Genomic DNA, 12,883 nt, shown 5'->3' with positions numbered 1-12,883 from the left:
ATGAATGAAATGTGAAACTATTTCCTAACACAAAACTTTTTGCTTTTAGTAGGCCTAATAGGCATTTGATATTGGTACTTCGTGAATTATGTTCCGTCGTGTTATAAAAATGACCATTTGCACCAAAACAGTCTCGTTTATTGATGTGTGTCACAACTGCTGCAATATTGGGCAGCCCTATTTTGTTTTATATAGCAGTGACAAAATACACGTAATCAGATCGAGAAACCACACCAGTCTTGGGTACAATTTGTATTAACAGGTTTTCTACTATTAGGCAATGACATTTTGTTTTTTCATGCAGCAAAACGTTGACGAACTTTGATGAGGCAGTTTTATATATCCTATATTTAATTTTATGTCACACAAAACAGCAAGTTATTAGCTAATAGGCAGTAAAGACTGCAAATTTTCTGAAGAGTTCTTGTTATGCCGGTTACAAATAATCCCAACCAGTGTTAATTCCGAGATTTTTTGAAAGAGGAGCAATATGTCAATAAGAGGAGCAGGATGTCAAACCAGCCGACTGGGAGCAAGACAGGCACCACAGGACATTTTAATTTCCACTGGCGTGAATATAGTTTGATGGCACCCATTCCATTACAAAATATTACATGTTTGAATTCCACAGAGCGAAATACAAGAGACGTGCCATGGAAGAATGCTGTGTGGAGAGCTGTGGCACTGCACTTTGTCACACTTAAGACCAAATAACATGTCTTACGTTCCCTCGAATATATATGTTTTATGTATCAGACTCTTCAGAAAGATGTGTGCTACAAAATGAAGATATTTTTGAAAAGTCGATTTTTTAAATTTTTGGCATCCTACCTGAATGCTCAATGGAGGGGGGAGCGCAACTATCTAATATCGCCCCAGTTCGGAAATATCCTAGATCCGGACCTGATTTACAGAGCACTTTGAGTTGTAGTGGGAGGTGGTAGTCTCCACGTGACCCGTGTTTACGTTAACGTTAAGTGATTTTGCTGTTCCCTCTTCGTTTATTGCTCTCACTTCAAATCAAAACAAAGCGGATTTCTGTGGCCGGGAGCTGTCAAGTGAATTAAAATACATTCCCATAATTATGGAAGGCTAAAGTATATTATTAGTTTCAGATTTTATTTTGTTTCCACCTTTCTGACAGTCAAGCGTTAATTGCCTTCCAGACAATGAAGTTATTTTTGACGGTTTGTTAAAGAAATTTGACTTTTACTAATATTTTCTGCTGAGGCAGTCAATTTATTTGAAACTAAGTGTTTAATTCCACACTATTGGTTAGATTCAACTGTTCGCTGCATTTCAAGTTCACGTTTTCACCTTCTAGCATGAGATAATACAGTACAGGTACTCTAAGAAAATTTACATCTGAACCTGGACATACGAATGTGCACTTTAAGCCGAATGATGCATTTTAGTATAGTTCACAAAATTCCCATGCTCTTGGAGTGTCCTCTAATGCCTTGTTTCTTTTATGACATAATGTAAGATCTTTTAATGTTTTACACGTATGAACGTATGGGCTTCCTGCGTCGTCATAACTGCGCAAGCGCTGCGACACCTGTTATTTGGTGCGCTCTGGCAACTGCTGAAATGATTCTATTTCTAACAGGTCGCGGGAAAATATTGCAAATGGTTGTTTGGAAAGCATTACTTTCAATGTAAATTTCTTAAATCACAGAGCATATGACTCTCATTAAAAAATCAAATCTTTGAAGGCGATCATTTAGAATATTTTCGAGCCTAGATCAGACATTCTGAAGTTGTTAAAAAATTTACTCGCACATTTTGTGATGTATCTTTAAAGTGTAACACGCGCACAAAAGATCATTATGTGTTAAAGCTTAGCTCCTCATGCAGCTTATTAATCTTAGTGACCAATATTAAATGTAAAAGCTTTTACTTTCTTGTACCTGCACTATGTATATATGTGTATTAATTTAAACCATTACCTTTTCCTATTTGTGTGTTCGCGCTACTTTACAGTGATGTTGCTGGCTACATCACATGTCCTTTGATCTGAATATCCGCTGTCATCGGCTGGTGAGTTCACTTGACATGAGCTACAACTGGCTTACAATAGCGCATCGCAATATCGATTTCAATCCTTCGGAAAATAACATGCGGTGTTTGGTGGAATACGAAAATATGCAGTGTATATGTTGCTGCACATCAGACATCTTTCTAAAACGTGTTTTTTCCTCTGAGTTTCGTTTTTCAAAGTGTCGGGAAATTCTACGCTGGTGTATATAACCACAATCATTTAAAGGGTTCATAAGTTTTACAGTTTCGAGGAAATGTGTACTGTCACTTAACACAGAAAAAAAAGTATTCTCATTCGGAAGAAAGTGTATTTTTAACTGGAAAATCTGGGAAAAATCCGAGAATTTTTTTTCGTTGTCCACGTATACACCCTGGTGTGGCACTGAGTCAAATGCTTTTCAGAAATAGAGAGTTGCTGCATCTACTTGACTGGCTCAATTCAAAGCTTTCGGTATGTCATGCGAGAAAAGTGCGAGTTGGGTTTTACGTGATTGATGTTTTCGGACTCTATGCTGGATGGCATTCAAAGAGATCATTCTGTTCAAGATACCTTATTATGTTTGAGCCCAGAATATTTTCTAAGATTCTGCAACAAAACAATGTCAAGGATATTGGATGGTAGTTATGTGGATCACTTCTGTTGCCCTTCTTGTAGACAGGTGTGACCTGTCTTTTTTCCAAGAACTGGGCATGGCTTTTTGTTACAGGTATCTATGATACATTATAATCACGAGAATGGCAGTCTCAACAGTAAATGCAGTACAGAATCTGACAGGGATTCCATTGGGCCCTGGAGCTTTGTTCAATTTTAACGATTTCAGCTGTTTCTCAACACGACTGTCACTTATACATATTCGTCATCTTTGCAGTGGTATGAGGATTAAATTGTGACATTCTCCTCAGTTTTCCTTTGTAAAGTAACATTTGAAAATGGAGTTACACATTACAGCATGTGCTTTGGTATCCTCAGTTTCAGTTGCCTCGTTGACTAGAGACTGAACACTAACTTTGACGCCACTAACAGCCTTTACGTATGACCAGAGTGTCTTTGAGTTTTGTGGAATATCATTTGACTATATTCTGCTACGGTAGTCATTGAAGCCAGTACACATTGCTCTAATGAGAGCCAAACATATTTCTTTCAACGTATCTATCTATAGCAATACACTTTGTTTTATAACTACTATGCAGTAATCTGTTTCTTTAGAAGTTTTCTTACAGTTAATGTATACCATGGAGAGTCACTCCCTTTATGAACTGTTCTACTGGGTACATATCTGTCCAGTGCATGGTCAACTATTGTTCTAAATTTGAGCCGTAGTTCCTCTACATGCTTCTGGCCTTTGCTGAAAGTTTCGAGTTCCTCATTGATATATGACACTACCATCGCAAGACTGGTGTAATACAACTTGTGTACCAAACTACAAACATGTGAAAAGTAATTGTCAGCAATGTTTTCTGCACCTTCTATGAGGTGGATGCCCATTGTAAACTCACTAACAAATTCTGTACATCCGAATGGCCGAGGAGAACACTTGACACTGGTGTTCTGTGAAGCTGAAACTATTGGCTTGGGATCCATGTATATTGTTACAGGGCAACCTACGATTCACAAGCAGAGATACCTCTAATACTTTCTTAAATTGTCAGGAGTTCACGGTTGTAAGCACTCCTTTGTTTTTGCCCTGGCTGCGCAGTTTGAGGTGCTGCGCCCAAGGATTGCGCAGCCCCTCCCACCGGAGGTTCGAGTCCTCCCTCGTGTGTGTGTGTGTGTGTGTGTGTGTGTGTGTGTGTGTGTGTGTGTGTGTGTGTGTTCTTAGCATAAGTTAGTTTAAATAGTGTGTAAGTCTAGGTACTGATGACCTCAGCAATTTGATCCCTTAGGAAATCGCAGGGATTTGAACATTTTGTCCCTGTCGCAACTTTCTTGAAAACAAGAAGCTTAACAGTTGCCTTTGCGGGTCACCCTGTTCATATACAGCAGGTCCAATTGAATTTTTGCTAGCATTTGCGACCATAACCGATGGCACGGACAGTATAGGGTGAGCGAGAAGCACTGCACTATTGAGGCTCGCCTGGAGATCACGAAAAGCTTGTTCCTTTTCCAAAGTCCACTTGAGTGTTCATTTGTCTCTGGTTTCATAACCGGAGAATGCATCTGTGAGCCCTGTTTGTGCAGATGCTGTTGTGTGGATGTGACAGCAATAAAATTCAGTTCTGAGAATATGTCATTATTGCTGATAGTTTGCTGGCATCAGGAGGTCTTGTAAAGCAGCTGTCTTATCTGCTAAGGGGTACCACCTGCCGAGGTCCTGTGTCCTACGAAGGTTACTTCTGTTCTGCCAGTGACACACTTACCTTCATTCGGTACAATGATGCTGTATAATCGCTGATGCACTTCGGCAATATGTCTTTCGTGTAATTGGACTTTTCGTAAGAACACAAGAATGTCATCCAGGTATGCAAAGCAAAATGAAAGCCCTTTCAGTACTTTGTCAACAGCGTCTTGTCAAGTTTGGGCAGTGGTTGACACCAGATGGTATAAAAACAAATTCAGGCTGAATGGGGTCAATCACTACTGTCTTTGGTACTCCACGAGGTGCCACAGTAATATTATTGTAAGCTTGGCAGCTGTTCAAAACACTGGAATTTCCTGCGCCAACTAATGCACGTGTGAATTCCTAAATAGCTGGTATAATATCTGGAACAGTTCTGCCATTTAGGCACAATGATCACCACAGGAGCTCCACCCTTCTTACAGACCAGATGGGAGAGTGACGGACACGGGCTGTCCTAATGACGGGTGATTCCAGCCTGGAGCATGTCCCAAAAATTGGTTTTGTTTCTGTTGGTTGGAATTTTGCAGACTATTGCAAAACTGGTAGGCCAGGAGTGGTGCATATATAATGTACGGTGTCACGCTTAATGCCGTACTGTTACGTCGACATACGTGACACGAGTGGAGGCTCCACAGTGTGATCATTACGTGAGCTTTGTGAGAAAGCAGCTTTCTTCTTTAAAGTATCTTCTTCTGTCCAAACAATGTGTAACTCTGTTTTTATCGGATACAGCTTTAATCTTAAATCCGGATTCTTGGCATGTAACCGTTTTTTACCACTCAACAGCACTTCGTGCTACTTCTTGAGATCGTGCAAGTTCGATAGCAAAACACGGCCAATATTCTCCATCTGTGAACGATCATTGATATCCCCGTGTGGCGTGACAGGTTTCGTCTAGAGTGGATTGGGATTAGCAGTATCTTTGTGTGTCTTTTCGCCTTACACACAACTGTTCTTAATGTTCTTGTTCGCCACTGTTGTCAGCTGCTGGCGTGTCATATGTGTTGATATGTCTTTTCTCTTAATATGTCAATCGCAGTGTGTCCCCGTGTTCCAGTTACGGCACTACTGTCGACTATCCTTACGAATTGTGCTGTTCTCAAATCCACTGTAAATATGTACTGATCGAGAAAATCTGCACCTAAGATGGACTCGGCTATGTTGCCAACTGCAGATGTCCATTTGAAAGGGGTGATGAAGCTAACACAAATCGTTAAAGTCTTGTGTCCAGGTGTGGAAATTGCTGAGTTTTTTGCAGATTTCGGTTGCGATTGATTATCTGGCTTGCAATCGTGTCTGCACAAGGTAGACACTGATGTCAGTGTCAACCAAGAAAATTGTGCCAGAACACGTCTTAAATGTGTAGTTGTCATGGTACAACAGTGTATGTTAGTAGCAACAATGTTTGAGTAGCTGTTAGGCTGTTACAGAGGGAATACCAACCATTGTGCTGCTGTCTTCAAATGATTTTGTGACAACATTCCGTCTGAAGTTGACAAACAGGGTGCCAGGAAACAAGATGTTTATCAGAGCCCATCCGCAGCTATTGCATCCGCACCTGCTCAGCCAGCCTCACGACTTCGGTGTGTAAATTCCAGAACTCTACCGCTGCGCTCGGTGAGTGTTGGGGCAAGACAGTGGCACAGAGTGGTGTCGTCTCTTCAGTGTTCACCAGAAGGTCTCGACTGGCGAGTTGCTGCCGACATTGTGACCATACCCCGACCCCCCCAGTCTCCTGACTGGTTTGATGCTGCCTGCCAGTAATTTCCCTCCTGTTCCAGTCTCTTCATCTCAGAGTAGCACTTGCAACCTACATCCTCAATTATTTGCCATGTGAATTCCAGTCTGTCTTCCTCTACAGCTTTTGCCCTCTACAGCTCCCTCCGGTGTCTTAATGCGTGTCCTACCATCCTGTCCTTTCTTTTGTCACTGTTACCCATATTTTCCTTCCCTCTCCGATTGTGTGTAGAACCTCCTCATTCCTGACCATCTCAGTCCATCTAATTCTCAACAATCATCTGTAGCACCACATCTCAAATGCTTCGATTCTCTTCTGTTCTGTTTTTCCAACAGTGCATGATTCTCTACCATACAATGCTGTGCCATAAATGTACAGTATCAGAAATTTCTTCCTCAAATTAAAACCTTTGTTCAATACTAGCAGTCTTCTCTTGGCCAGCAATGACCTTTTTGCCAGTGCTAGTCTGCCTGATATGTCCTTTTTGCTCCATCTGTCAAGGGTTATTTTGCTGTCTAGGTAGCAGAATTCTTTAACTTCACCTACTTCACGACTGTCAGTCCCGATGTTGAACTTCTCACTGTTCCCATTTCTGCTACTTCTCATTATTTTTATGTTTCATTTACTGACAGTTCATATTCTTTTCTCATAAAATTGTTTATTCCATTGAGTAGATCCTGTAATTCTTCTTAATTTTCAGTGAGGATAGCAATGTCATCAATAAATCTTAACATTCTAACATGTAACATTGATATCCTTTCGTGTTAACTTTCAATTCATTTCTTGAACCTTTCTTTTATTTCCATCACTGCTTCTTTGATGTATAGATTGAACAGCAGGGGGTGAATGACAATATCCCTGTCTTCCTCTCATTTTAATCCGAGCACTTCATTCTTGGTCTTCCGTACTTATTATTCCTTCTTGGCTGTTGTATATTACCTATCTCCCTCCTATATTTTCCTCAGAATCTAGAACATCCTGCACCATTTTTGATACTGTCAAATGCATTTTCCAGCTAGACAGATCCTATGAATGTGTCTAAATTTTTCTTTAGTATTGCTTCCATTATCAACCGCAATATCAGGAATGCCTCTGTGGTAGGTGACTCTTAACATTGCACTCTATCGACCACTTGCAGTAACGTGCATGTTGGTTGCCATTTGATCACTACTGATGCTACTTGTACTTGTGATACTAGCCGTTGCTGCCAAAAGAAGTTGTCTCATGTACATTAGAGGTATTGTGGTGCTTTACATTAATCATTAATATTAGCATCAATTGGCTGTAAAGCTCAAAATGACCAAGATTAGTTCCCCAACTGATTGTACATTAGAACAGTCTGGTGTCCTTTGAAGCTGAAGCAATTAATTTATTTAAATTAAACAATTTGTATCTTGTAAAATAGTGACATGTAAGAATGTGCAAATCGTTACGTAGTCTGTGCAAAACTAATATTGCACTAGGAAAGGAACTGATGTAATAAGAATAGACAGTTACAGAAATATCTGAAAGACCCAGCTTTCTTCAAACGGGAGCTGGAAGGCATCGAAGAGTTCTCTCTCGATTAAATCGTTTAACTGAGTGGAATATCCGACACAGTTGTCGTCAATAGAGGCTGCACGAATTGAGTGAATGCTTACAGTCAATTCCTGATGAGAGGTCTGCTGCAACTAGTGTAGCAAATAAATGACTGTGGAGAGCAGAGGCCAACAGTTGTCTGCTACTGATCTATGATAATGTATGACACTGAATGATTTTACATCATGTCCACTTATTTGGGTCGATTTGGAGATGATTATCGGTATCTCTTCTCTCAGACGTTAAAAAATTTTTTGAACCTTCACGTACATTTCATATACTATGAGGGTAAGTCTATTATCCACAAAGTAGTTATAAAATTTTATTGTAATCAAATAGGAAACTTTCAAGAACATTATTTTTCACCATAGTCTCCTTTCATTTCGACGCACTTAGTCCATTGTTGTACGAGCTTCCCGATGCTCTCATAAAAGAAGGTTCTCAGTTGAGCTGCGAGCCAGGAATGCACTGCTTCTTTCATTGCTTTGCCTGAGACAAATCGACGGCACCTTATTGCCTGAATGGACCGAACAACTGATCATCAGAAGGGGTGAGATCGGAGGATGATCCAGTACTTCAAATTTGATTTTCTGGAGCATTTCAGCAGTGTGGGCAGCAGTATGCGGACAGACATTGTTGTGAGACAACACGACACCTTTTGACAATAATCCTCGGCGTTTGCCTCGAATTGCAGCTTTAGCCTGTCAGTAAGCATCTCACTGTAATGTACGCTGTTTATTGTTGTGCCCCTTTCCCCGTAATGTTCCAGTACTGGACCTTGTGCGTCCCCAAAAAAAAAAAAAAAATAAAAAAAAAATTTGGACATTTCCGTTCCGTACTCTGCCGTTTACTCTCTGGCTTCAAAAGATGGATCCATGTTTTGTCACAAGTAATGATCCTGTCCAAGAAGTTGTCCCCTTCGTTAACATAGCTATCCAAATGTTTTTTGCAGATGTCCAAGCGCGTTTGATTATGCAACTGTGTGAGTTGTTTTGGGACCCATCTTGCACAAACTTTATGACACCCGTAGTCTGTTGTGGATGATTTCATAGGCACAACCGTGACTAATTTGCAGACGATGTGCCACTTCATCTATTGTTAATCATCTGTCCGAGAGAATCATTTTTTGTAAACTCTCAATGATTTCTTTATTTGTGGCAGTAAAGGGTCGTCTGGCTCCTTTATTGTGTGTAACACTTGTGTGACCGTTTCAGAATTTTTCAATTCATTTGTAGACACTTTGTTGTGGCAAAACACTGTTCATGTACTGTACCAAAAGTCTTCGATGAACTTCGGCCCCTGATACACCTTCCGACCACACAAAACGGATCACTGAACGTTGTTCTACTTTTGTGCAAATAGACAGCAGAGCAGCCATGATTAACAGCAGCTTGAAAATTGCAAAGATATAACATCAGATAAACGAAGCATGTGCCATCAAAGTAAAACAATAGTACTACCAAAATAAACAAAAATATAACTAAATTGTGGATAAAAATTGACTTATCCTCGTATAATGTTTGCCATCTTCTTCTTCTTAAAAATGTTTCTGCTTATGTAGGTCGTTCACAAAGCTTCTTCCAGTCTTGTAATTTATCCGTGCTAATTTGTAACGTCCTGGCAGTTTAAAACTGTGTGCTGGACCAGGGATCAAACCTGGAATATTTGCCTTGCACGGGCAAATGTTCTACCGACTGGGTTGTCCTGGGCCACAAGTTTCTCTGTTTAAGATTCAGTATTTGGCAGATATTAAATTATTAAAATGTTGGCTCAAGTGGAAACTTAATTCACGCCATGTGTGGCACCTGTCTTATTAGACACATCTTCTACTGAGCACATTCAGTTAGGTTCCTGGAGATGTTTGTTGAAAACTGACAAGAAATGTCATGTATCACATCTTTCTCTATAATATCAATGCTAAAGTAATACACACTTTTATGTTGATAGCATTGTTATTTAGTATTTGGCCATAAAGAACAATTGAATAGGCATTGCATTCTTGTTGTCTATATGTCATTCTTTTCCCCTGCTTGGAAGTGGAGCAATGTGCCAGAAATTTTGCGTCATTGAAAGCTATTTTGAAAGATTCAGAGGATGAGTATAACATCAGAAGGTAGATTCTGCATGTCTTCTGTGATTGGCTCCTGTGTAAAGATTGTATAAATTTAAATTCTGCCTACATAATGTTCTGAGTAAATGTTTTTTCTTCCTCTTTATTGACTTGCTCTGTCTGTCATAGCTGAAAATTTTGGTTGTATAAGGATGCTCTGTGCAGGAGTCACTTGCTGTAATACATTTGGAAAAGTTGTAAATGAAAGGCTCCCCCCACATTTCCTTGCCACCTTGTCAACCAGCAGCTTGTTCTCTTGTTTCTGTAACCACGACCGCTATTACTTTGCCATATTCTTTACAACCATTGCTTTAATTTTTTGCAGCAAACATTACCGAGCACAAATACTCGAATTGTATATGTCGACGAGACAATTATCGTGAGGACAATTTAGAGTATTAGTAACATTACTTCATCTATTTTATTTGTTATGGCAGGAGGAAGTATAAACACTTTTGGTCGAAAAATTTATTGACTGTAGAATAGGCAGATTGAGGCTTTTCCACAACACATAGGTTACCTCATTTTTGGCACTTGCGTATAGTATAACTTCATTCAAATTATAATACAAGTATGTACAGTTGTTGCACAATTTTGGGCTTTCCTGCTGTATGATTATTTTGAAGAGGTTAAGGTTATTTGCTGGTTTGAATCTTCCTAATGGCAGTATATTTTGGCAGACTTCACTCGCTGTCCTCAGACAGTCCTGATGACAAACAGTTCTCACCCTGGGTGCCATTTAGTATATTTTTTCCCTCCCCAACACCTTCATTCAAGTCTAGAGTGTGCTCAGACCACAGTGGCTGTCTGTGGGAAGACCCACTCGCACTATGCAGGACTATGTCTCGCTCTTCCTCCACTGTATCAAAAGCGGAACCACGCTCGGGCATCACGGGCTCGTGATTGACAATAGAAGGGAGGGAAATGGGTCTGTAACCAGTCAGCAGGATCACCTGAAGATGGCAATGAGTCTGTTTGCCAAAATATTGCACCATCTGTATGATGACAATCACCTGAATACCTGAGAACATTTCAAAATGTATAACCGCATTATGCGGCAAGTATGTTTTTGGCGTGTCAAACACTACAAAATTTTTATTTGCAATGGGCAAAAACAGTGTCAGTTGCATTTTGTGAGTGGGTAATATTCTTTGAATACTGTAATTCTGATGTCACTTTTCTTACATTATTATTTTGAATAACAAGTTATGATCTGTCTACTTTTGAGCAGCATCAGATGTATACATATTCTTCTTACTACAGACCTGCAGTCGCACACCGCTGGCCCACGTCCCAGTGAATAGCCGAAGTGATACTCCGACCGGACCGAACGGCAACCGCCACGGCCGACGGACTTCTGCGAAGGCGCAGGGGCCGATGTCGCCACTGCAGTTGCTCCACGTGCGGCAACGCCTGGCCGTGAAGCGGGCGTTGCAGCTCACTCGCAGGCAAATGGAGGCAGAGGAGGAGAACTGTCCGCCTGTAGCTGTCGAGGGTGCCCACAGCGAGTTGGCAGCCCGGCCGATAAAAATTTCTGCACCTCCTACACTTGCTGCCAAGGATATGGCTCTTCGGTTTTGATATTTACACTGTGGCAGCGGAAAGATTCTTGTGATACTTTGTGTTTATTCTTCTTATCAGTGTCTGTCTAACATGAAAATTCTATTTTTTGTATGTTAAGTGTTGTAAACTGGTGGGGAGTATTGAGTAAGAGGATGATTGTAGTGCAATATTATCAAAGTACTCATATAAATATATACAAAATATTAAAGCACTAAGCATGAATGACTGTATAATAAATGAAGGAAGGTGTTAATCTTGTCTTACAAGGTACTTATTATATTTCAACCATTTAAGTGCCGTTTATAGAATCTGTCTGCAGAACAGTCAGTGAGAGAGATCTGCAAAAGTCAAGCAGTTGAAGGTGATGTCCCTGCCATTTTATGACCATTCTCACTCCATTTTTGATATTTTTCCTGTTATGACCATATGTAATTACTAAGCATGTGCATATGCACACACAATGTTTTCAGAGGTTAAAATGTGACAACCAGATTACAGTACTCATAGTTTGTGTGCATGCCTTTCAGGCCTTCTTTAAAACTGTGGAATTGGCTGTTCTTCACAGTTTGTTGTATTGTCTGTTCCTCAACACCACAGTTGTATTCTGCACTTTCACAGTAACTCTTTTATTCCAAAATGTGGCCGAAGTTCCCTTTTTTCTTTTAGATGCATCTAGTCTTGAGCATTGGTGACAGGGAAGTTCAAACCTTGCCACCTTCTTTGTACAGTTCTGTCCATTTCTTTGTGACATAAAAATTGTCTGTGAGCTGAACATCTTCCCAAGGTAGACTGCGCGTATGTAGGCATATAGCTGGTGAATTCTGAAACTGCTATTATGAACTTGGTACTTGAGGGACTGCCTTTTTAAGAATTTGTACCAATACGTAGTAGCCTCAAGCTGTGATGTAAAGTGTCCAGGCAGTTTGTCATGTTGATGCATAGTGCTGTTACTAAGCCTGGTTCAGGTACTAAAACGATATTAAAAAACTAAGCAAATTACTCAGAAAAATGTTAAAACAGTTGGTGTAGTAAGTCAGATAGTTTACCATATTGTCACCTAAACATTTGTGTAATTCATCACATTTTGAGCCTGAAGATCAACATTAATTCCAACTATCTGCACTGACTCCCACTACAAAGTAACAACATTTTGCAACTAACATCCACAAGCATATAATTGCATTACGATACTGGCATTTGTCTCTTAGTATTCTTACTATATATGTCCTGATAATACAAGGTGTCCCACTTAAAATCAGTACACCTCATGTATCAGTTAATCACCTCTAGTCGAATAGCTGTGTGTGTGTCAGTTGTGAGAAACTTGTACTGTTCAATTGTTACAGAAATGGGACAGTTTGCATTAGAACAGCAAATTGATATCGTGAAGTGTTACATAATGACAGCCTCTGTTAAGAAATGTTTCCATCAAAATGTCGTGGTAGAAAACTCACCTCAACCAGCACTATTCAAGACCTGTACAAGAAAAAGAGGGCTGTAGGATCCATTCAGAAT

The 12,883-nt window shown here is 40.1% G+C and overlaps 1 protein-coding gene across 3 annotated transcripts in view; it reads left to right on the top strand.

Annotated features, from left to right (window-relative positions):
• Positions 1-11,621, top strand: part of LOC124554044 (cell division cycle-associated protein 3-like) — a 112,695-nt gene extending 101,074 nt beyond the window's left edge. For all 3 annotated transcript variants that reach the window (XM_047128081.1, XM_047128079.1, XM_047128080.1), the window contains one exon: positions 11,069-11,621. In XM_047128081.1, coding sequence (XP_046984037.1) covers positions 11,069-11,386 — 318 coding nt within the window. In that variant the 3' untranslated portion in view covers positions 11,387-11,621. The remainder of the gene's footprint in view (positions 1-11,068) is intronic.
• The last annotated feature ends 1,262 nt before the right edge of the window (positions 11,622-12,883 follow it).

Source organism: Schistocerca americana, chromosome 11 (assembly GCF_021461395.2).
Source record: "Schistocerca americana isolate TAMUIC-IGC-003095 chromosome 11, iqSchAmer2.1, whole genome shotgun sequence".
NCBI lineage: Eukaryota > Metazoa > Arthropoda > Insecta > Orthoptera > Acrididae > Schistocerca > Schistocerca americana.
This window is presented reverse-complemented; position numbering and strand designations above follow the sequence as displayed.